The 25,861-nt window shown below is 47.2% G+C and overlaps 1 protein-coding gene across 3 annotated transcripts in view; it reads left to right on the forward strand.

Annotated features, from left to right (window-relative positions):
• Positions 1-1,113: 1,113 nt before the first annotated feature.
• LOC149442355 (WASH complex subunit 2-like) overlaps positions 1,114-25,861 on the forward strand; it is a 76,269-nt gene continuing 51,521 nt past the window's right edge. For all 3 annotated transcript variants that reach the window (XM_089656182.1, XM_089656183.1, XM_089656184.1), the window contains exons 1-7: positions 1,114-1,333; positions 7,529-7,693; positions 8,632-8,697; positions 10,907-11,080; positions 19,674-19,767; positions 23,747-23,832; positions 24,158-24,205. In XM_089656182.1, the coding sequence (XP_089512308.1) occupies positions 1,223-1,333; positions 7,529-7,693; positions 8,632-8,697; positions 10,907-11,080; positions 19,674-19,767; positions 23,747-23,832; positions 24,158-24,205 (744 nt within the window). In that variant the 5' untranslated portion in view covers positions 1,114-1,222. The remainder of the gene's footprint in view (positions 1,334-7,528; positions 7,694-8,631; positions 8,698-10,906; positions 11,081-19,673; positions 19,768-23,746; positions 23,833-24,157; positions 24,206-25,861) is intronic.

Raw genomic sequence — 25,861 nt, forward strand, 5'->3', positions numbered from 1 at the left:
GGGTCAGGTTTTGGAGATTGGGGGGATCAGGAGAGGAAACTTGGGGTCAGGTTTTGGAGAGGGGTAAGGGGGATCAGGAGAGGAAGTCTGGGGTTAGGTTTTGGGGATGGGAAGGGTGGAGGGATCAGGAGAGGAAGTCTGGGGTTAGGTTTTGGAGATTAGGGGGATCAGGAGAGGAAGCCTGGGGTCAGGTTTTGGAGATGGGAGAGGTAAGGGGGATCAGGAGAGGAAGTCTGGGGTCAGGTTTTGGAGATGGGAGGGATAAGGGCGATCAGGAGAGGAAGTCTGGGGTCAGGTTTTGGAGATTGGGAGGATCAGGAGAGGAAGTCTGGGGTCAGGTTTTGGAGATGGGAGAAGTAAGGGGGATCAGGAGAGGAAGTCTGGGGTCAGGTTTTGGAGATGGGAGGGATAAGGGCGATCAGGAGAGGAAGTGTGGGGTCAGGTTTTGGAGATGGGGGGGATCAGGAGAGGAAGCCTGGGGTCAGGTTTTGGGGATGGGAGGGGTAAGGGGGATCAGGAGAGGAAGTCTGGGGTCAGGTTTTGGTGATTGGGGGGATCAGGAGAAGAAGTCTGGGGTCAGGTTTTGGAGATGGGAGGGATAAAGGCGATCAGGAGAGGAAGTCTGGGGTCAGGTTTTGGAGATTGGGAGGATTAGGAGAGGAAGTCTGGGGATTGGGAAGTCAGCAGGAGAAAAAGTGGAATATACAGGGTTGATTTACTTGATGGAAACATGCTGTTTCACTTAGGAAGTGCAATTTCCCCAGAGATTAGTGAATGAAGCTCCGCTGACTTCCATTATCCAACCATGTGGAAGTAAAAATGTTTCCTTACATGTGATTGGGTATTCTTTGTGAAGTAAACATTCACACATTCTGGGGAAATTTCACAGCCTATTTGCCTTTAGTAAAGCAAGCCCATATCTTCTGTTTATATATAAGCTGTCAGTGCAGTATGTATGCTGTTATTTATATCGCACACACTGATCGCTCTGTATGTGGAGCCCAGTGCCCCTGAGCTCTGCCCGGTGACACATACGAGCGGCAGGGACGCGCACACTGTCAGCAGTTGCCTGTGTTGAGCATCCATCTCTCCCGGTCCTGTCACGTGGCGGAAGCAGGTCACATGATGGCGGTCAGCTGAGCAGCTCCAACATGGTGCCTATGTGAGAGTAGAGTGAAGTGTTGTCGGCTCCCCGTACGTGTCGCTGTCGGTGTGATCCGGGATGAACGGGCCTGTGAGCTGTACCGGGGAGGAGGCGGTGTGGGAGAGAGCATGGAGCCTGGAGGAGATCGGAAGGAGCAGTGACAGCTGGTCTCTGGGGGCCGATGCTGGGGTGAGTGCTATGTGCCTGGACTGCACCTTAGTCTTCCTCTCTGATCAATCAGAATAAGGACATGGGAAACCTCATATACCTATGTCACCCGGGGCAGCTCGCACGTGTATGTCACCCGGGGCAGCTCGCCTTCGTATGTCACCCGGGGCAGCTCGCCTGCGTATGTCACCCGGGGCAGCTCGCAGGCAGATGTCACCCGGGGCAGCTCGCACGTGTTTGTCACCCAGGGCAGCTCGCAGTCGTATGTCACCCAGGGCAGCTCACACCCGTTTGTCACCCAGGGCAGCTCGCACTCGTATGTCACCCAGGGCAGCTCGCACTCGTATGTCACCCAGGGCAGCTCGCACTCGTACGTCCGCCAGGGCAGCTCGCTTGCGAATGTCACCCAGGGCACCTCCCAACCTCCCATTCATACAGTAAAACTGAGCACTTATTAGTCTACATTGAAGTCTGCGGAGCATTGAACTGTGATCAGTGTGTCATGGATGGTTTGTGGACCTCCCCGGGCGGTCTGCACCCATGAATGGACCGCCAGCGCAGGGACATCACAGCTCTTGTGCTCCATTGTTGAATGTAAAACCACAGACTGCTGTGTGTCCCATATCTGGAGATCTACACACCGATCTGCCATAAGATTAGGACACTGACAGGCAAAGTGAATAACATTTACAAATTGGGCAAGTGTAAGGATTTTAGCGACTTTGACAAGGACTGAATTGTAATGGATAGACGACTGGGTCAGAGCAACTTCAAAACTGCAGATTTTGTCTTCAGTGGTCAGGACCTACCAAATGTGGTCCAAGGAAAGAAAGCCAGTGACTGGGTCATGGGCGACCAAGGCTCATTGATATACGTGGGGTGGAAGGTTGGTCTGTGTTGTCCAATCCAAGAGAAGAGCTACTGTAGCTTCAATTGCTGCAAAAGTTAATGCTGATTTTGATAGAAAGGTATAAGAATACACAGTCCTTCGACATTGTTGTGTATGGGGCTGTGTAGCTGCAGACTGATCAAGGTGCCCATGCTGACCCGTGTCCGCAGCCAAAAGCGCCTACAATAGGCATGTGAGCATCATAACTGGACAATGGAGCAATGGAAGGTGGTCTGATATGATGAATTTAAGAATGGTTTGAGGAACACAACAATGAGTTTGAGGTGTTGACTTGGCCTCCAAATTCGCCAGATCTCAATCCAATCGAGCATCTGTGGAATGCCCTACAAAAACATATCTGATCCATGGAAGCCCCACCTTGCAACCTACTAGACTGGTGCCAGATACCGCAGCATACCTTTAGAGGTCTAATGGAGTCCATACCGTGATGGGTGGTCATAATGATATGGCTGATCGTTTTATATGTAGGCCATTATACTCTTTAATGACATACCACATTGTCACTAGAGATGAGTTCAGGCATCTTCTCACCTCTATCCAAACTTACATTTTGTGCTACTTTCTAGTCCAGCTTCAGGCTGAGTCATTCCTCATCCTGCAGCATACATAACCACTTCCCGTCCGGCCGCTGTATATAAACGGCCGGACGGTGACAGTGCAGGGACGGGTTGCTGTTCATAAACGGCACCCGCCATTTTTGACTGTGCGCGCTCCCACAGTCTGGTCCGATCGTCGTATGGGACCCCTGTGTGAGGTCCCGATCATGTGATCACTGATTGGCCAATCAGTGATCACATGCAGAGTAGTAAGCAAGATGTCACTTCTTCATTCTTGCAGCCATTGAGAACTACTGTGTGAGCTGTGATTGGTCACAGCTTGTCACATGGTACAAGGCTGTTGTGAATAGCCCTGTACCATGTGACCTCTGTGAAATCTGTAAATGATCACAGAGGTCACATGGTACAGGGCTATTCACAACAGCCTTGTACCATGTGACAAGCTGTGACCAATCACAGCTCACACAGTAGTTCTCAATGGCTGCAAGAATGCAGGCAAAGAGAAGGAGAAATGATTGCTTGTACAGCCTTTAAAAACTGCTTGTACAGTGTAAAAAAAAAAAAAATCTTCATTACCCCCCACAAGTAGTACAGTGTCACCATGGTGACACTGTACTGCTAGGGTGACAGCATGTAAAAAAAAGATAACTGAATACATTTTGGCCAAATTTTATGATGAAATATTTATTTGCAAAATTTTATAAGAAAAACACTTTTTTTCAAAATGTTTGGACTTTTTCATTTATATAGCAAAAAAAAAAAAAAATCCCAGTGGTGAATAAATACCACCAAAATAAAGCTTTATCTAAAAAAAAAATGCTAAAAAATTCATATGGGTACAGTGTTGCATGACCGTGCAATTGTCATTCAAAGTGTGATAGCGCTGAAAATTGGCCTGGACAGGAAGGGGGTAAAAGTGTCCAGACTTGAAGTGGTTAAACTAAGGGGAGGGATGCTGGTGATGTCAGTGCCCTTATATGGACACCCTGCTTATATTTAGTCAATGACAATTGGCTAAAAGTAGGCATGTGTCCATATAAGGGCACTGACATCACCAGCATCCCTCCCTGTGTATACAGGTATTGCAGTGGAATCTATAACCCAGGTCAGCAGCTGATTAGACTTAAAGTGATATTAAAGGCAGATTTTATTTTTTTTTAATTACAAACATGTCCTATTTACCTTCTCTGTGCAATAATTTTACACAGAGCAGCCTTGATCCTCTTCTTCTCAGGTCGCTCGCCAGGGCTCCTGGCCCCTCCCTTCTGCTGAGTACCCCCAAAGCAAGCAGCTTGCTGTGGGGGCTCCTGAGCTGTTGCTCTGTGTGACCATTCACATACAGAGCGTGGCTCACTGGCTGTGATTGACAGTAGTGGGAATTAGTGGCTGCTGCTGCTGCTGCCTTAGCCAATGAGGATGGAAAGACCTGGGGGAGCCGGTGCTCTCATGCACTTCATTCATTTAGAGGGAGCTCAGTTAAGCATTAGGGGGGGGGGGTGCACTGCTGCACACAGAAGTGATTTTTCTTCATGCATAGAATGCATGAAGGTGAAAAAAACCTTAAGACTTTACAGCCACTTTAAAAAGAGCATGACCTTCAATTTTGGATAGAGTTGAGTTTGGAAGCTCATCTCTGATTGTTACATGTGGCCTTATGCACCCTGCCTTTTAGCCCCTGTGACATGACAACCTGGTATTTTCATGGGGGAGATAGCACCCTGCTGCCAGCAACTTGGTAAACTCTATGAGAGGCTGACAGCTGTGGTACTAACTCTTACAGCAGCATGTGCCCAGATGCCTGTGTTATCACCACTCACCATCCCGATGCCTGTGTTATCACCAATCACCACCCAGATGCCTGTGTTATCCCCGCTCACCATCCAGATGTCTGTTTAATCCCCACTCACCATCCAGATGTCTGTTTAATCCCCACTCACCATCCAGATGTCTGTTTAATCCCCACTCGCCATCCAGATGCCTGTGTTATCACCACTCGCCATCCAGATGCCTGTGTTATCACCACTCACCACCCAGATGCCTGTGTTATTACCACTCACCACCCAGATGCCTGTGTTATCACCACTCACCACCCAGATGCCTGTGTTATCACCACTCACTATCCAGATGCCTGTGTTATCACCACTCGCCATCCAGATGCCTGTGTTATCACCACTCGCCATCCAGATGCCTGTGTTATCACCACTCGCCATCCAGATGCCTGTGTTATCACCACTCGCCATCCAGATGCCTGTGTTATCACCACTCGCCATCCAGATGCCTGTGTTATCACCACTCGCCATCCAGATGCCTGTGTTATCACCACTCGCCATCCAGATGCCTGTGTTATCACCACTCGCCATCCAGATGCCTGTGTTATCACCACTCACCATCCAGATGTCTGTGTTATCACCACTCATTATCCAGATGCCTGTGTTATCACCACTCACTATCCAGCCATAGCAGCTTTCACCCTCTCATAGAGTTTTGCAGCCTGCCAGCATATCTGGTTGGTGTGCCTGTGCCTTCTACCTGGCCACTGTGCATGAAGCCTATAGCACATGGTATACAAATCCAGTGAGTAACCTACCCTGGTATATGCCAGGTCCTAATTATAGCCACTAAATCATTCCTACCAGTCATACACACATATGCAGCTGGTGGGCTTTAATGCTGAGCCATCACACATATGCTTCCATGAGGAACAGATTTCCTGTGCTAACAGTGTGGTCACTGCATGCTCCCAGTCATAAACAATGACAGGCAATCGTGACAGTCACATGATTAGAAAGCTCATCTCTACCTCCCAGCATTCAGATCATCTTGGAGGGATGGTAATAGCAAACGAATAGCAACCACAGAATAATAGTTCCACTGGTTATGAATTGGAGAGGGAAAGGTATAAATTCCTAATGGAAAAACTCCCAAAGTCTGTATTGTTGGAGCAGAGAATAAATATCAGATTTCCCATTGCAGGTGGAGAAGTAGTTACCATTCTAGCAGAGCCCATGCATACGCACAGTGTACAGTTTAGGAAGTTTGTTAAAAGGAAGGTGAGAATCTTTTATTGCTTAATATCTCATCTGCTAGAAAAAAAACCCTCCTTCTTGCAAACATTTACATTTATCATAAAGTTCTGCTTTAACAAACCATGCTGAACATTGGGTGCGTACTGTAATAGGAATGATAACGGTTGTTGTAAGTAAAATGCTTATACAGCAGAGGAAAGTATGTGACCCTGTAAAATTACAGATTGTCAGTTTACAGCAGTGGTGGTCAACTTTCCTGATATGGGGGACCTTAAGTGCGGCCTCTGACATCACCAAAGGGCCACACATAAAATTAAGTGAATATATTCAGCTTCAGAGACAGCAGACACACAACGTGATATAGTCAAAGACCAATGTCATGATACAAGAGGTGGGCAGGACGCAAGAGATGAGCAGAGACGGCGGGCAGGATGCAAGAGATGGGCAGAGACGGCGGGCAGGATGCAAGAGATGGCAGAGACGGCAGGCAGGGTGCAAGAGATGGGCAGAGACGATGGGCAGAGACGGCGGGCAGGGTGCAAGAGATGGGCAGAGAGGGCGGACAGGATGCAAGAGATGGGCAGAGAGGGCGGACAGGATGCAAGAGATGGGCAGAGAGGGCGGGCAGGATGCAAGAGATGGGCAGAGAGGGCGGACAGGATGCAAGAGATGGGCAGAGAGGGCGGGCAGGATGCAAGAGATGGGCAGAGAGGGCGGGCAGGATGCAAGAGATGGGCAGAGAGGGCGGGCAGGATGCAAGAGAAGGGCAGAGAGGGCGGGCAGGATGCAAGAGATGGGCAGAGAGGGCGGGCAGGATGCAAGAGATGGGCAGAGAGGGCGGGCAGGATGCAAGAGATGGGCAGAGAGGGCGGACAGGATGCAAGAGATGGGCAGAGAGGGCGGACAGGATGCAAGAGATGGGCAGAGAGGGCAAACATAATGCAAGAGATGGGCAGAGAGGGCGGGCAGGATGCAAGAGCTGGGCAGAGAGGGCGGGCAGGATGCAAGAGCTGGGCAGAGAGGGCGGGCAGGATGCAAGAGCTGGGCAGAGAGGGCGGGCAGGATGCAAGAGCTGGGCAGAGAGGGCGGGCAGGATGCAAGAGCTGGGCAGAGAGGGCGGGCAGGATGCAAGAGAAGGGCAGAGAGGGCGGGCAGGATGCAAGAGATGGGCAGAGAGGGCGGGCAGGATGCAAGTGGTGGGCAGGACACAAGAGTCTTTAGGGGGCCCCAGGACCACAAAAAGTGTCAGATGGCTGCAGTTAGGGCAACTGGGGTTTAGAGTAGTATATTTGATATCCATTCATGCATTCTAATATCTTTTTTACATTTAAATGAAAATTGTTTACATCAGATCAACAACTCGGGGTCATACACACTATGTGGTGCTTTTTTCCCACACTGGATAAACGCAGGTCACGTAGAAAACCATTGTTTTTTTATGAGCCTTGTTCAGGCCACAACACTGGAGTGATGTGCAGTGTGGATAAATGCACTGTGCTGCTGTGCAAACACACAAATGCAGTTTCACTATGTGACACTTCAAATAAAGTTGGAAAATGTAAGCTGTAATTCACTGAAGCACTCGTCATACTGCTGGAGCTCACACTGACTGCTGCCCACACTGAAATCATAATATGTACATTTGTGTTACTTTTTAATAAATGTCTTTAGTCTGTGGTCACAGTAAATGCAGCATGAACATATTTCTATTTTTTTTTTTTAGCTCTTGAATTTTCTCAAGGAATTCTCCCAGCAAACTATATCAAGAACACATGAGATTGAGAAACAACTGGATGGACTGGTCCGTGAAGTAAAGGCCACTGACTGCAGGCTACACAATGTCTTTAATGATTTTCTTATGCTGTCCAACACACAGTTCATTGAAAATGTAAGTGCTAAGCTCTGCCTCTTAGGGAAGTTGCAACACAGAAATTGCACACCACTTAAAGGCATTGTCCACTTTTTGGAAAAACAGTGAACAAATGCATCGATATCAAGGAATGTATTTTTTGAATTTTTTTTTTTTGCTTTGGAGCTTGCAAAGCATTATAACCACAATCAATATACAGGCTCCTGCAGACCAGGTCCATGTAGAAGTATGGACCTTCAGTTATGGGGCTAGAGGAAGTAATCAGTGGACTATGAGTCCAGTGATATCACCAGACTTATGTTCCATTGAAATCTACAAGTCCCCCTGGCAGATGGGACTTGTAGTCTTCTATTCACTGATCCTTGTGAATGGATGACACGGCTGTATAGGTGAAACAACACCAAATTTAAGATAACACTGCTCTACGACTTTGGTAAGAGGGTGGGCAATGCAACCATTTTTCAGGTTACACACTAAGTATGGTTATAGTCCTAAGCAGGACTTGGCACTCAAAGCTGACATTTTTCACTGCTTTATGTATCTGTCAATAATGGCATTATTCTAGTGAGATTTATCAATAAAGCCTTCTCTTTATAACTGTGACAGTGAAATTGCAAACTTATAACAACTTGTACAGCTACTCATAGATGGCTAAGTGTGATCATTCATCTGTACTGCAAGGAGTAGGCTGCTTTTTCCTTCTGTAAATACTTCTTGCCTGGCTGTCAAATTGATCCATTGACCTAAGTACTCTGAGACACTGACCCAAAACAAAGGGGCAGATAGTTCTGAGTTCACTCGGACCTAACTCGCTGCATATTTCAGGTCATTGACAGAAAGTATTTAAGCCAGGCAACTAGCATTTTCAGTAAGGGGTCTACAGTGGCAACTAACATGTTCCCCTTAGTGCAAGGCTATCATGTCTTTGTATTTCATCATTATATTTTGTTTTCTAGAGAGTGTATGATGAAGAGGTTGAAGAACATATTGTAAAGTCTGAGCAAGGAGAGAAGCCTGAACAAGTAGGTGGCATATGTTTTCATCTATTTATCATCCTCTAATTGTGAACATTCATCTTCTAGTATATTGTAATGATCAGTTCTATTAGCTGACATCTCTCTATTAAAGCTGAACTCTGGGATAAGCCAGTAAGTATCATGTGTGTTCTTCCTCGAATATTTATGTGCTTTGTATATTCCTTCCAGGTCTGTGCTGCAATCCACTGTGAAACTTGTGCAGGAGCTTCTCTGTAATAGAGACCAGTCACTGCTGCTCTCTCTCCCTGTTCAGGGTGACTTGTCTTATATCCATGCTCTCCTGTAGTTTTCTGCAGTAAGCCTGTGGTGGGTGGGCCCTGCTTGGTCCCTCCCATAGTCCTTTCTCCAAAGGCTATGTGCAGAACAGTGATGATGTCATCACTACATTTACAAGACAATATCTGGTTTTGCAAAGGCTTTTGGTGCACACAAATACACTGCTCGAACAAAATTAAACACGTCGGATCTCAATGGGGAAAAATATCATGCTGGATATCTATACTGATATGGACTGGGTAATGTGTTAGGAATGTAAGGACGTCCCAGCGTTTGATGGAAATGAAAATTATCAACCTACAGAGGACTGAATCCAAAGACACCTCAAAAAATCAAAGTGAAAAAATGATGCAGCAGGCTAGTCCATTTTGCTGAAATTTCATTGCAGCAACTCAGATTGGTACTCTGTAGTTTGTATGGCCCCCTCGTGCTTGTATGCATGCCTGACAATGTCCTAATGAGACGATGGATGGTGTCCTGGGGTATTTCTTCCCAGATCTGGACCAAGGCATCACTGAGCTCCTGGACAGTCTGAAGCACTACCTGGTGGCGTCGGAAGGACCAAAACGTGATATCCAAGAGGTGGTCTGTTGGATTTAGGTCAGGCGAGCATGGGGGCCATTCAATGGTATCAATTCCTTCATCCTCCAGGAACTGCCTGCATACTCTCACCACATGAGGCTGGGCATTGTCGCGCACCAGGAGGAACCCAGGACCCACTGCACCAGTGTAGGGTCTGACAATGATAGGTCCAAAGATTTCATCCTGATACCTAATTGCAGTCAGGGTGCCATTGTATAGTCTGTAGAGGTCTGTGCGTCCCTCCTAGGTTATGCACCAAAACGGTCATGCTGAACAATGTTGCAGGCATCATAATGTTCTCCACGTCTACGCCAGACCCTTTGACGTCTGTCACGTGTTCAGGCTGGACCTGCTTTCATCTGTGAAAAGCACATGATGCCAGTGCTGGACATGCCAATTCTGGTGTTCAATGGCAAATGCCAATCAAGCTTTACGGTTCCGGGCAGTGAGTACACTAGAGGATGTCTAGCCCTTGGTCCCAGAAGTCTGTCTTTCTTTGTTTGGTCAGAGACATTCACATTAGTGGCCTGCTGGAGGTCATATTGTATTGCTTATACCGTTCCTGCTTGCACAAAGGAGCAGATACTGGTCTTGCTAATAGGTTAAGGACCCTCTACAGCCCTGTCCAGCTCTCCTAGAGTAACTGCCTGTCTCCTGGAATCTCCTCCATGCTCATGAGACTGTGCTGGGAGACACCGCAAACCTTCTGGCAATGGCACATATTGATGTGCCATGCTGGAGGAGTTGAACTGCCTGTGCAACCTCTGTAGGGTCCAGGTATCGCCTCATGCTACCAGTAGTGACACTGACCCTAGCCAAATGCAAAACTAGTGAAAAACAGTCAGAAAAGATGAGTAGGGGAAAAAATGTCAGTGGCCTCCACCTGTAAACCATTCCTGTTTTGGGTGTTTTCTTATTGTTGCCCATCTAGTATACCTGTTGTTAATTTCTTTAACACCAAAGCAGCTGAAACTGATTAACAACCCTCTGCTACTTAACTGACCAGGACAATATCCCAGGAGTGTAATTGACTTGATGCTATACTCTGATTAAAAAGTGTTCCTTTAATTTTTGAGCAGTGTATTTTTAAATTATAATTTTAGTTCCAGAGTTCAGCTTTAGGGTGGGAAAAGTGCTGAAGAGTGGACACTGCTGTCAAATGCCAGAGCCTGTGTTGCCCACTGAGGCTTTCAGGCAATTACCCCAGCATATGCCAGTACACCCATTTTGAATACTTTACAATTATAAGCAAAAAATGATTTGCCTTGCTCTTTCCATCAGCTGAAATGTTGTAAGTAAGATTTTTTTAAGTTTATCTAATTCTTCATTCCCTCAGGAAAAGACCAGAGAACAAAAGGAAGCGGAATTGATTCCAAAAATTCAGGAAGCTGTGAATTATGGATTACAAGTACTGGAAACGGCATTTGAGCAGCTAGATATCAAAGCAGGAAATTCTGATTCTGAGGATGAAGAAGTAAATGAAAGAGTTGACCTTATTCTGGAACCAAAGGTAAGTGAGGACTGTGAGATAAATATAGATAGCCTAGATCAGTGGTTCTCAACCTGTGGGTCGCGACCCCTTTGGGGGTCGAACGACCCTTTCACAGGGATCCCCTAAGACCATCAGAAAACACATATTTCCGATGTGTAAAGAGCAGCTACTGTGTAGAAAGCAGCTGCTGTGTTGAAAGCAGCTACTCTGTTAAAAGCAGCTACTGTGTTGAAAGCAGCAGTATTGGAGGTAAAACGACACTCATGAATTATAATTACTGGGTAAATAATTTTATGGTTGGGGGTCACCACAACATGAGGAAGGTTGAGAACCACTGGCCTAGGTCATTTTTGGGGAGTTTTTCTTCTTTGAATAATCTTGTAGGAACACTACACCAACAATTAAAATTGCAGAGCTTTCTAGTTCCTATGTAAATATTATATCCACATACACAAATGTGTGCTAAGATTATATGCAGTGTTGCGAAGTCCACTATCTTTCTGTGTAAAGCTGGGTACACATGGCCTAATATCAGACGAAATCAGTCAGTTCAGCAGAAACCGTTTGACTTTTGGCTTGTGTGTACAGCTGGAGTGGGTTACTCCCCCTGTCAGAACACAATAGCTTAGCTGGGGAGATTGTTTCACTAACATAGCTTGTGTTATTGCAGCAATCTCTTTTTTTTTGATTCAGCCCACTGGGTTGAAAGAGGGGGGGGGGAAGCTTCTTGTGTGTACCAAGCATAACTCGGAGGTGTCCAACCTTTTCACTTTCCTGGGCCACATAGGAAGAAGAAGTAATGTCTTGGCCACACATAAAATACACTAGAAGGATAGGTGGTTATGTACAGAAAAGGTTGGGCATATCACCCTCTTTTATTTCATTGTATTGTAACTGTACAGTCTCCCTTTTATATTGTAAAGCCCTGCGAACACTATTGGAACTATATAAATGCTGTATTAATATAATAATAATATCCAAGTTAATGATCACTGATATAGATAATTTTGTAATAATTTCATTTTTAATTATTATTTTTATTCACGATTTATATAGTGCCAACAGTTTGCGCATCACTTTACAACATGAGGGCAGATGGTACAATTACAATACAATTTAATACAGTAGGAAACGGGACCCTGCGCATTAGAGTTTACAATCTAGACGGGAGGGTCAATTGATATTAAATGTAATAGCTGTGGGAGATAAGTTGATTGAGAAAATAAAGCACAGATACTAGGTGGGGGCAGGAAAGGCTTGTCTGAGGAGATGGGTTTTCATGGATCGTATAAATGTAGACAGAGTAGGAGACAGACAGATTGGGGTAGGGGATTCCATAGGATGGGAGGGACTCGGAAAAAGTCCTGGAAGTGAGCATGGGAGGAAGTGACAAGGGAGCTAGAGAGCAGTAGGTCTTGGTTGGAACAAACATGACTATTTGGTTGGATTTTTGATACTAGCATAGTGATGTAGCTGATGTAGTCTGGCAGCAGCATTCTTGATGGACTGAAGGGGGGATAGCCTATGCAAGGGTAATCCAGTGAGGAGGAAGTTGCAGTAGTCAAGATAAGAGATGATCAGGGAGGGAATTAGAAGCTTTGCGGTTAAAAAGGGGTGTATTTTGGAGATGTTTTGTAAGGCGAGGTGGCAAGGTTTGGACAGTGATTGGATGTGGGCCTGAAAGGATAGTTCAGAATTCAGGATAACATCTAGCACCTTGGAATGTGGGGACGGGTTGATAGTTGTGCCTTCAATCTTGACAGAGAAGTTGGGGGAGAGAGGCACATGGGGAAGGAAAAAATATGAGCTCGGTTTTGGATAGATTGAGTTTCAGGAAGTGGTGTGACATCCAGGCTGATATGTCTATTTGTAGATTAATGATGCTTGTGGATACTGATGGATTGAGCTATGGGGTAGAGAGATTTGAGTGTCGTCACCGTAGAAATGGTATTGGAAGCCATGGAAGGCTATTAACTGATCCAAGGTGAACTGGACCTTGGCGAATGGAGAAAGGAAGAGGAGAGGAGGAAGTGAGAATGTAATTGACGCTGAAGGTGTGGTGAGATAGGTAGGATGAGAGCCAGTGAAGAGCACGGTCAATGCATTCCTTGCATTAAGGTAGAAAATGTTTTGGCCCTTCACTCCCCCCTCTCCCCTTTTACTTACCTGATCCCTCATGCGATCCATCGCTGTGAACATCTGCAGCTTTTCTCTCCCCTCACTTCCGTGTCTCACTGGCTTTGTGGGGGCTGTCAATCAAAGCCAGTAATGAGGGAGCGGGGGACAGGGCGGAATCCTGCTATCTGTGTCAATGAACGCAGTAGTGGGGCTCGGGAGCAAAGAAGCACAAGAGCCCCCATGGGAAGCTGATTCTCATGGGGGCACTGGACAAATAGAGGAGGAGCCAGGAGAGCCCCGAGAAAAGGGGGTTTATGGTGGCTCTGTGCAGTGCGGGTAAATCTAGAGATGTTTCTTATTTAAAAAAAAATCCTTTACAATCACCTTTAACCACAGTTGCTTTTTGCATTATAAGAGTTGATAAAAGTTGTTGATTTATTGGATAGCACGGTTGTAGGGGACTTATTAATTCCCATGTACAACCACTTGCCCTGGACCATACAAGGGGTCTCTAATTGGTAGATTCCCATTTGTTTTCTTTTTAATAATAAAGCTGTTGTAGTGAGACATTTAGGAGATCTAGGGGTTAGCTTTTTGGGTGCCTGATAAGTGCAATAAAAGAAACCATTCAGTGAATGTAACTCACTGGCGTCTGCCACAAACTGGCTATTGTTCAAGAAAATTTAACTAATCCATAGCAACTAGAGATGAGCGAATCGAACATGACGAAGTGGAATTCGTTCCGAACATTTGGAAAAATTCTATTCGCGACGAATCCGAAGATTAGCAAACTTCGGATGCACGAATCGAATTTTCCCAAAAATGGCGGCGACATGTGTGGCGACGGAGAAAATGGACAGAGAAGATGGGGCGGGGATCTCTGGGAAGGCGCGCAGACAAGGCGCGCTGACCCATAATGCATTCATGACATGTGATCGCATTAGCCAATCAGCAGCCAGCCAGCACTGTGTAATGGTGGAGCTATAAATCGCGGCCATCTTAGAATTCTCCATTAGCCTCCGGTCATTCAAGAGAGACAGACCTGTGTGTATTAAGGGACAGAGTTAGGGCCACAGAGACTTTAGGGCCACAGAATCGTTACTCAGGGCCACAGAATCGTTACTCAGGGACACAGAATCGTTACTCAGGGACACAGAATCGTTACTCAGGGACACAGAATCGTTACTCAGGGACACAGAATCGTTACTTAGGGCCACAGCTATCAAAGAATCGAAAATTTAAAGTGACATACACCCTTTTTTTTTTTGGTGGCTGTCGTGCACAGTTGGTGCTGCAGTTTGCCGATTGTGCAAAATAAACTGACTTTCTGCTTCACAACCACTATTGTACTTTCAAAGAGTTAAATCCATTTACACGCCGGCTGGCGGTAATATTTTTTGGGTGATTAGTGCATTCCAGTGACACAAACGTACAGTTTCCAGCCAACGGCAAGCTGCAATTGACCGATTGTGCTAAATAAACTGACTTTCTGCTTCACAACCACTATTGTACGTTCAAAGAGTTAGATCCATTTACACGCCGGGTGGCGGTAATATTTTTTGGGTGATTAGTGCATTCCAGTGACCTAAACGTACAGTTTCCAGCCAACGGCAAGCTGCAATTGACCGATTGTGTACAATAAACTGACTTTCTGCTTCACAACCACTATTGTACGTTCAAAGAGTTAAATCCGGTTTTATTTTTGGGGTGCTTATTGAATTAAAGAGTATGTCAGACAACACGCAGAGGAGGCAATGTTTCAGGAGCGAGCAGACGTGGCAGCAGAGGAAGGGGTCGAGGCAGCACTAGTCGCAGCCAGAGGCCAGTGCTCCCGGTGTCATCCAGCGGTCGTGTCTCCACCGACAACCCTGCCGTCATCGATTGGTTGACTCGGTCGTCTTCCTCTTCCCAGGTCACCTCTGACACCTACAGCCAACGGTCGGTGGGTACGTCAGACACAACCGTTAGTTGGCATGGCCCGGGAGCAAGCCCACTGAAATCACGTGTCCTCGACCTGCCCCTGTCCTTTGGTGTTCCCTCACCAAGCGAAGTATCGCATGCTGTGGGCTCAGCCCCACTGTACAGTGAGGAAGAGCTAACAGGGCGGTCAGGAACGGGGGGAGACATCCGCCTCTTCAGCAGCCAGGCGAAGAAGTACTGGCGAGGAGAGTGGCTCGGTAGCCGGTCTAGAGACAGGTCTGTCTCCTGACCCACATGCAGCCGAGGGGGCTAGTAGTGACGCGGAGACCCTAATTGATGATGATGAGGCTGATCGCACTTGGCAGCCTCGTCGTCATCAGGCTATTGCTTCCGGATCATCAGGAGAAGAGGGTGCCAGCTTGCCAGCGAGCAAAACAGTCGGTGGGTTGCCCAGGAGGCAGCAGGGTCGCAGCAGTGTCAGTGGAGCCAAACAGCCACGGAGTAGAGCACCAGCTCCACTGCAGCCTACCACCACGGCCAGTAGTGGTGCCGGTGTGCACGGAGGAAGTAGCAGTCAGCCAGTGAGGAGTAGCGGGGGCAAAGTTTCCTACTCGGCGGTGTGGCAATTTTTCGTCAAGCCGCCCGAGGAAGTAAACGTAGCCGTATGTCGACTATGTGGCCAGAAAGTCAAGCGTGGCCAGGGGGCCAATGTTGGGACTACAGCGTTGCGTCAGCATATGCAGCGTCGCCATTCGGTGGCCTGGGAAAACCGTGATAAAGATACGGCGGTTCTGCCTGCCCCAGCCCCCGCTCCATCACCCGCTCCGTTACTTGCTCCGTCACCCGACGTCAATCGCCCTCTATCAGCCAGTCAAGGCTCCAACACCTCTGCTGAGGGGAGTTGTCGCTCGTTGGCATCTTCCGCTCGTTCAGATGCTTCTTCTCCTGCTACTCCTCTTCACGGATTCCGTCAGCAGTCTTTCTTGGAATCCGTTTCCAAGAGACAACAGTTTGCGAGCACGCACCCGACGGTGCAGAAGCTGAACGTCCTCCTGTCCAAGTTGCTGGTGCTGCAGTCCCTCCCTTTCCAAGTGGTGGACTCAGCACCTTTCCGAGAAATGATGGCTTGTGCCGAGCCGCGGTGGAGAGTGCCAAGCCGGCATTTCTTCGCCAAAAAGGCAGTGCCAGCCCTGCATTCACATGTAGAAGAGATGGTGGGCCAGTCTTTGAGCATGTCGGTCTCTGCCAAAGTGCACGGCAGCGCCGACGTGTGGAGCTGTAACTACGGTCAGGGACAGTACATGTCATTTACGGCCCACTGGGTGAACGTGGTGCCGTCACAGCCGCACCAGCAACTTGGACAGGTCACGCCGCTTTTGCCTCCACGTTTGCACGTCCTTGGTCCAGCAAAGATGTCTGCCTCTACCACCTCTTCTTCCGCCGTGTCCTCAGCCACCACCCCCGTGCCAAGTCCCATTACCCGACCGGCATATCACATGTGCAGGGCGCAACGGTGTCACGCTGTGCTGCACCTGGTATGCCTTGGCGAACGTAGTCACACAGGGGAGGAACTTCTGAGTGTAATGAACAGAGAAATCGACAGATGGCTGTCTCCGCACAAACTGAAAATCGGAACCATGTTGACCGACAACGGAAAGAACATGGTGTCTGCTCTGCGTCAAGGAAGGTTGTGCCATGCGCCATGCATGGCTCATGTGTTCAATCTGGTAGTCAAGCGGTTCCTAAAATCCACCATCCCACTGCAAGACATCCTTAAAATGTCACGTAAACTTTGCATGCATTTCAGCCATTCCTACACCGCAAAGCACACCCTCCTTGAGCTGCAGCGGCAGAACGGAATTCCACAGCATCGCCTGATCTGCGACGTTGCAACAAGGTGGAATTCAACCCTACATATGTTAGACCGCCTTTACGAACAGCGAAAGGCCATCACCGATTTCCTGATGTTACAAGCGGATAAAGGTACTCCCCTGTGTAACTTAGATGTCAGCCATTGGCAGCTCATGCGTGACACCTGCCGCTTGCTCAGGCCCTTTGAGGAGGCCACGCTATTCGTGAGTCGGCAGGACTATGGGATGAACGACGTCATTCCTCTGTTGCACGTCCTGGAACAAATGCTGTTAACAATGGCTGGTCAGGGTGCGGTAGACGCTGCTGCTGGGGGAACTTTTTAACATAGGCCTCTGTATGGCCTTTAATTGAAGCTGCTTACGCTCCGCCACTCTGCCATGGGCCTCTTGGGTATCCCAGAAGCTGCTCAGCGGGTCAGGGCAATAAAGCTCCCGGTTCGCAGGTTGTTCCGTCTTATGGATGGAAGTACGACGGTATATGATCTTCTTCGCACCCACGGCATTACTTCGTAGAATTTCTGCATTGCATCTGCAATCACAACGCTGACTTCCCGGATCGCCACTCAGCCATTGGACTCTTGATAGTCTTCTCCCCACACTGCTGCTGGGGGGACTTTTTAACCTAGGCCTGTGTATGGCCTTCAATTGAAGCTGCTTCCGCTCCGCCACTCTGCCATTGGACTCTTGATAGTCGTCTCCCCACACTGCTGCTGGGGGGACTTTTTAACATAGGCCTCTGTATGGCCTTCAATTTAAGCTGCTTACGCTTCGCCACTCTGCCATGGGCCCCTGTACCGCCTCCTCTTGCTGCTGCCAGGTCCAGAGTGTGTCATGGGTCCCTGTACGGCCTCCCATTGCTGACTTCATCGCCAGACTCTGCCATGTGCCACTTTCAGGTCTCCTTACACTTTTGGTGGGTTCCATTTTGTGACAGGGTGCTGTATGGCCTTCCATTGCTGCTGCCTCCACCGCCACCCTGCGCCATGTGCCTCTGTCGTCTGCTCACGCTGCTGACGGCTTCCGCTTTTTAACCGAGGCTTGTGTATGGCTTCAGAATAATGCTGCCTACACCGCCACCCTGCGCCATGTGCCTCTGTCGTCTGCTCACGCTGCTGCCAGGTCCATACTGATTCATGGCCCCCTGTACCGGCTCCTCATGAACGTGGTTCAGCGGGTTTGCATCACTTAACGGCAAATCGTTGTCAAACGCTGGGACGTTCAGTGTTGTGCGCATTAAGCCAGACACCAAAGGGCAGCACAGACCTGTTATTACTCGCTCAAGCATGGCTGAACAAAACCAGTCTCTACCACAAATTGGACCCAGACCTGCCCAGGGTCTCGTAAGTAGATTGCACGGAGGAGTAGAGTTCGTTATTGGAATTAACTGTGAGGGACTTTTAAACCTAGGCCTGTGTATGGCCTTCAATTGAAGCTGCTTCTGCTCCGCCACTCTGCCATTGGACTCTTGATAGTCGTCTCCCCACGCTGCTGCTGGGGGGACTTTTTAACATAGGCCTCTGTATGGCCTTCAATTTTAGCTGCTTACGCTCCGCCACTCTGCCATGGGCCACTGTACCGCCTCCTCATGCTGCTGCCAGGCCCGTAATCTGCCATGGGCCCCCGTACCGACTCCTCATGCTGCTGCCAGGCCCGTAATCTGTCATGGGCCCCTGTACCGCCTCCTCATGCTGCTGCCAGGTCCAGAGTGTGTCATGGGTCCCTGTACGGCCTCCCATTGCTGCTGTCTCCATCGCCACACTCTGCCATGTGCCACTTTCAGGTCTCCTCACACTGCTGGTGGGTTCCATTTTGTCATAGGGTGCTGTATGGCCTCCCATTGCTTCTGCCTCCACCGCCACACTGTGGCTCCACACTCTGGTTTTGGCCCCGTGACTGCCCAAATGAGTGAAGTGTGCGGTGATTCTAAGATCGACGGCACTCATCTGCATGTCATACTGACTGACAGTATTATTTCTCTTCCCCAGCAGACTCCAAGGGCATTTAAATTAAAGGTACAGTGTTCTGCACTAATATAAAGGCTCTCTGAAGCCTAGAAACACCCTTTTTTATAAGTTAAATTCGCAGCGAATATATTCGGCTCGAAGCGAATTTATTCGGCGAATTCGGCGAATCAGCCGAACCGAATTTTTGAATAATTCGCTCATCTCTAATAGCAACTTGTCAGTTTTTTTTGTTTTTTTTTTAGTGTCTTGTAATGGTCCTTTCACAGGGACTTTGTCAGCTGCAATCAGCAGGAGATCCATGAACAGATTCTTTGCTGAATCAGAACTAAACAGGACAGCATTTTAACAGCAGACGTCTATGGACTTGTGATGGCTATTTGGGTAGCTGGATGTAAACAGACTTTGTCAGGCTACCTCCAATCAGTCATGTTTAGGTCTGTGAAAACAGAGTAGAACAAACTCAGAGGTACGTGGGTGTAAACAAACTCAAGTCTGTCTACATTCGCCTGCCAGTAGAGATGCGTGGAGCTTTTTCCTTCAGTGCCACCTATAAAAAAAAAAAAAAACCCAAATACTTAAAGGTGGACCTGATTGGAAAGCCCGTGTGAAAAGGGCATTACTGTAATTAGATGGAAGTGGAAACATGGTTGCTAGGTCCTAGGCAAAATTGAATTAATCAGTACTACATGACAGCAATGTTCCATGGCTTTTATTGATGGGTATCCAATATTATTTCAGGATCTCTACATAGATCGGCCACTACCTTATTTAATTGGATCACAATTGTTCATGCAGCAAGAGGACGTTGGCCTTGGAGATCTGTCAAGTGAAGGTAATTTATAACTTTAACAGGAGATCTACACATCAGGAAAGTTTTTATGTTAATGACGATTGGATGTATGAAATGATTGTTTGCTATTTCACAAACAGAAAATCCATCTGCATCAATCTCTTCACTTTCAATTTAAAAAAAAAAAGTTTAGGAAATATAAACAGAGATCCAAGTGATCATTTTAGAATTATTTGGCTCCATGTGAAGCACACTTGGTTTGCAAATTGGATTTTTTTTTTTTTAACATAATTCTGCAAAATTGAATGGAAATGATCAGAATGTTAGTGGAAATAAAATATCTGATTGAGATGTTTGGCTTTGTTTTATATAATTTACCTGATAATATTTGGTGGTTTTTTTTTTCCTGCCTGACTAGCATGTTGGTAATAATTTTTTTGGTAGCAGATTGACACAAGGTTATCTACATTTCATTTGCGGTAAACTGATGTCATCGTAGACTGCTTGAGGTGTTTTATCATGACACTATGGACCCTGCTTTTAGGGATAAATGTTCATTTTTAAAGTATAACTAAAGGACAGAGTGGCGATGGATTTGAACCCGTCAATTGTTATTGCTGTCTGTGTTCCCTTTAGGAAGATTCACCCTATTTGCCTTGTTTACCATTATCATTAAAAAGTGAAAGTAAAATAAAATCCCAAATTTTGGGTTGTCCCCAAAAAACTAATAGGGTAAATCTTCCATTTAATTCAGAGGGATTCCCTCTCACATACTGTTTGGCTATGAGACAAGAAGTGAAGGGAAATCTCCGCAATGGGACACAGATGGCAAAAAAAAATATCAGGCGTTATAACCCTCCCTTATTCTATCCAAAATGAAAAAAAAAAAGTTTTGCCTATAGCAGTGATGGCGAACCTTTTTGAGCCCGAGTGCCCAAACTGCAACCCAAAACCAACTTATTTCTTTCAAAGTGCCAACACTGCAATGAAACCTGAATATCGAGCTTTTGGTTTAGAAAAAACAACTCGTACAGTAGTGCAAACTAATTAACAGTACAGGGATGACCAGAGACTGCGGACACAGTACAGGGATGACCAGAGACTGCGGACACAGTACAGGGATGACCAGAGACTGCGGACACAGTACAGGGATGACCAGAGACTGCGGACACAGTACAGGGATGACCAGAGACTGCGGACACAGTACAGGGATGACCAGAGACTGCGGACACAGTACAGGGATGACCAGAGACTGCGGACACAGTACAGGGATGACCAGAGACTGCGGACACAGTACAGGGATGACCAGAGACTGCGGACACAGTACAGGGATGACCAGAGACTGCGGACACAGTACAGGGATGACCAGAGACTGCGGACAGCACAGGGATGACCAGAGACTGCGGACAGTACAGGGATGACCAGAGACTGCAGACACAGTACAGGGATGACCAGAGACTGCGGACACAGTACAGGGATGACCAGAGACTGCGGACACAGTACAGGGATGACCAGAGACTGCGGACAGCACAGGGATGACCAGAGACTGCGGACAGTACAGGGATGATCAGAGACTGCAGACACAGTACAGGGATGACCAGAGACTGCGGACACAGTACAGGGATGACCAGAGACTGCGGACACAGTACAGGGATGACCAGAGACTGCGGACACAGTACAGGGATGACCAGAGACTGCGGACACAGTACAGGAGATGACCAGAGACTGCGGACACAGTACAGGGATGACCAGAGACTGCGGACACAGTACAGGAGATGACCAGAGACTGCGGACACAGTACAGGGATGACCAGAGACTGCGGACACAGTACAGGAGATGACCAGAGACTGCGGACACAGTACAGGGATGACCAGAGACTGCGGACACAGTACAGGGATGACCAGAGACTGCGGACACAGTACAGGGATGACCAGAGACTGCGGAAAGTACAGGAGATGACCAGAGACTGCGGACAGTACAGGAGATGACCAGAGACTGCGGACACAGTACAGGGATGACCAGTGACTGCGGACAGTACAGGGATGACCAGAGACTGCGGAAAGTACAGGAGATGACCAGAGACTGCGGACAGTACAGGAGATGACCAGAGACTGCGGACACAGTACAGGGATGACCAGTGACTGCGGACAGTACAGGGATGACCAGAGACTGCGGAAAGTACAGGAGATGACCAGAGACTGCGGACAGTACAGGAGATGACCAGAGACTGCGGACACAGTACAGGGATGACCAGTGACTGCGGACAGTACAGGGATGACCAGAGACTGCGGAAAGTACAGGGATGACCAGAGACTGCGGAAAGTACAGGAGATGACCAGTGACTGCGGACAGTACAGGGATGACCAGAGACTGCGGACAGTACAGGGATGACCAGAGACTGCGGACACAGTACAGGGATGACCAGAGACTGCGGACACAGTACAGGAGATGACCAGAGACTGCGGACACAGTACAGGGATGACCAGAGACTGCGGACACAGTACAGGAGATGACCAGAGACTGCGGACAGCACAGGGATGACCAGAGACTGCGGACAGCACAGGGATGACCAGAGACTGCGGACAGTACAGGGGATGACCAGAGACTGCGGACAGTACAGGGGATGACCAGAGACTGCGGACAGTACAGGGGATGACCAGAGACTGCGGACAGTACAGGGGATGACCAGAGACTGCGGACAGCACAGGGATGACCAGAGACTGCGGACAGCACAGGGATGACCAGAGACTGCGGACAGCACAGGGATGACCAGAGACTGCGGACAGCACAGGGATGACCAGAGACTGCGGACAGCACAGGGATGACCAGAGACTGCGGACAGCACAGGGATGACCAGAGACTGCGGACAGCACAGGGATGACCAGAGACTGCGGACAGTACAGAGATGACTGCTGACCTTTGGGGAGGGAGGGGGAGCGGGTACCTGAATTTGACAGGTACCCGCTCTTACTTCCGCAGAGTTTTTTTTTTATCTTACCTGTTCCTCTATCCAGCCGCGCGCTGTCTTCCCGGCTTCTGTAGTGTGGGCGCTCGTCGGACAGCCGGATGCCCAGTGCGCATGCGCGAGAAGCGCTGCGCTTTGTGATTGGTCCGGCGGCTTCTGGGATCTGTCATGTGTCCCAGGTACCGCCTTACCATTCACAACGAGCACTGCTTCTTGTGCATGCGCACTTGGGACCCGGCTGTCACGCACACTACAGCCGGGAAGACAGCGCGCCGCTGGATTCTCCTGGCGTGCCCACAGACAAGGCTCGGCGTGCCGGCTGTGGGACGCGTGCCATGGGTTCGCCATCACTGGCCTATAGTTTTACTTTAAAAATATTAAAGGCTGAGCATTTAACGTTAACTTTTTTTAAATGGAACACTTAAAAGTAAGGTCTCATTCACTTGGGGGGTATCAGTTCGTACCTCGTTCTTAGAGACATGTTTACCTGCTCAGGGGTGCACACCTGTCCTGTGCATCCCTGTGCAGGCAGTCCCATTGATGTAATTTGGGACATAGCGGCTGCATGGATACAGTCACTGCTCCCAAAATGACATCTGTGTGGATGTGCGTGTCCCCAAACTAACACCATCTGCAATGGGGACCCCACGCCTACACCCACACAGGTGTCATTTTGGCAGCAGCAGTCGTGTCCGTGCAGCCTTTGAGCCCCAAGTTGCAACAATAGAACTGCCTGCATGGGGATGCATGGAACACCTGCGCATCCCGTTGCAGGTAATCAGGGCCCTTGCAAGAGTTATAAGGCCGGCCATACATGGGTCACAATTCGACCGTTTTTTCGTCCGAAAATCAGACCTAAGAATATTCGGCTGATTTTCGCTCTGTTAGTGGGTCAATGGCACTGGCTTGGTTCCTCCCCTTTTCTGTGATCGGGCATGTTGGAAAATTTGTGAAAAACGAACAACCTTTTCGATTCTCGCACGAAAAATCGTTTGGAATTCGAAGCATGTTTGGCCTGCATTCATAGTTTTTTTTTGTTTTTTTTTCTTTCAATAGAAGGCTCTGTAGATATTGACAGAGGAAGCATCCTAGACAGTGAAGAAGAGGAGGAGGAAGAAGAAGAAGAAAAAGATAATGAAGAGGTAAAACAATATGTATGTTAGTGACAGCTATTTGAGCATCTGAAGTAGAGTGCAAAGCTTCTGATAATTATATAATGACCTATTAATGATCCGGATCATTCAGGTGTCGCCTATCAGGAATATTGTATATACCGTAATATATTTGTGTAGCTGCTATGAAGTGCTCAGTCACAATTTTTGTCTATTCATTCTGCATTTTCTGACAAGAAAATACATTTTATAGTGTGTTCTGTTAGCATGGTTCTATTTTTCATAGTTTTATATAATTATTGGAAATAAACTTTATTATCGAGCTCCACTAAATGTTTCCTGTGTATGTTTACAGGAGTCCGATGAGGATTTTGGCAACAACTCTGAAGAGGATAAGAAATTGGTAAGGATACAGTTAAGTGCAAAGGCATGTGGTGTCTATACAGCTATTGAGTGAGAAAAAAAAAATACATCAATATATTTTACTAGCAATAGTCATTTTGTTGGGCACAGGATACATCAAATACATAAAGCATATGTCAAGGCAAACTAACAAAACACGTGCAGTACATGTCTGCAATACATGCACATTTCCCCTGTGTTTTATCCCTTTAAGATCCCCTATAAGTATATAAACAAACTGCGTGATTTGCCAGTCAACTCCTATGTTCTGTTGTTTACACACAGCATTTTTGTGGACTAAAAGGTGTCAGCCCTGCCCAGTGTATTTTGCTAAACTACTCAGCCACTCCTACTCTCAGATCTCCACAACATAAAGACTAATCATTCTGAAGTCCGAGATAAGAACTGGGAGGTGCTTTGAGATATCACAGGAAGTTTGCAGAAGACACAGGACAGGTTCTAATTAGTGACAAGACCAAGAGGTTTTGTGAGTTTTTTTTTTTGCAGATATACATCTGTGTAAATGATTACATTACAGAGGGTTCCTTTTAACCACTTCCGGTCCGGCCCACGTACATAAACGGTCAGACGGGAGCAGTGCTGAAGCGGGTCGCTGTTTATAAGCAGCCCCCGCATTCACTGACTGTGCGCACTCCCTGGGACCACCACGGGCACCAGATCGCGGTGCAGCGTGGACACAGCAAAACCTCACACAGATTCATGTGATCACAGATTGGCCAATCGGTGATCACATGAAGAGTAGTAAGCAAGATGTCACGTCTGACATCATTGCTTACTACGTGTGAAATCTGTGAATGATCAGAGGTCACCTGGTACAAGGCTATTCACAACAGCTCGCACAGTATTTCTCAATGGCTGCAAGAATGCAGCCAGAGAGAAGGAGAAATGATTGCTTTTTACAGCCTTTATGGGTGTAAAAGCAATCAGTGTAAAAAAAGAAAAAAAAATCTTCATCACCCCCCACAAGTAGTACAGTGTCACTATGGTGACGGTACATTAAAAACAAAATAAAAATGTAAAAAATGTTTTTGAAAAGTTATAATTTTTGGTTATAAACTAATTTGGGGTTTTTTTTTTTGTACTTAAAAGATAGCTGTATACATTTTGGCCAATATTTATGAAGAAGATTATTTATTTGCAAAATTTTATAAGAAAAGCACTTTTTTTTTTCAAAATGTTTGGACTTTCTCATTTATATAACAAATAAATAAAAATCCCAGTGGTGAATAAATACCACCAAAATAAAGTTTTATCTGTCTTAAAAAAATGCAAAAAATTAATATGTCTACGGTGTTGCATGACCGCACAATTGTCATTCAAACTGAAAATTGGCCTGAACAGGAATGGGGTGAAAGTGTCCGGACTTGAAGTGGTTAATGGACATCAGTAAGATAGCAGCATATCCTTGATTAGTTAAAGGAGTGGTATTCTACTCTGCACCTCTTCCCCTCCACAGCACAGACCTAGTGTACAGACAACAGAGAAAAGCCTACGATTTGCTGTTGTGTAAACATGTGACTTGTTGGTGAAAGCAGGATGTTTAAATTATCTGTAGAGAAAAAGTCTGAGGTCTCCACACTTCCTCCAAAATATGTTCTCCTCTGCGGTAGTGACATTAAAAAACACTTTCTGCATC

Source organism: Staurois parvus, unplaced genomic scaffold, assembly GCF_062004578.1.
Source record: "Staurois parvus isolate SC_StPar_1 unplaced genomic scaffold, SC_StPar_1.0 ptg000894l, whole genome shotgun sequence".
Taxonomy (NCBI): Eukaryota; Metazoa; Chordata; class Amphibia; order Anura; family Ranidae; genus Staurois; species Staurois parvus.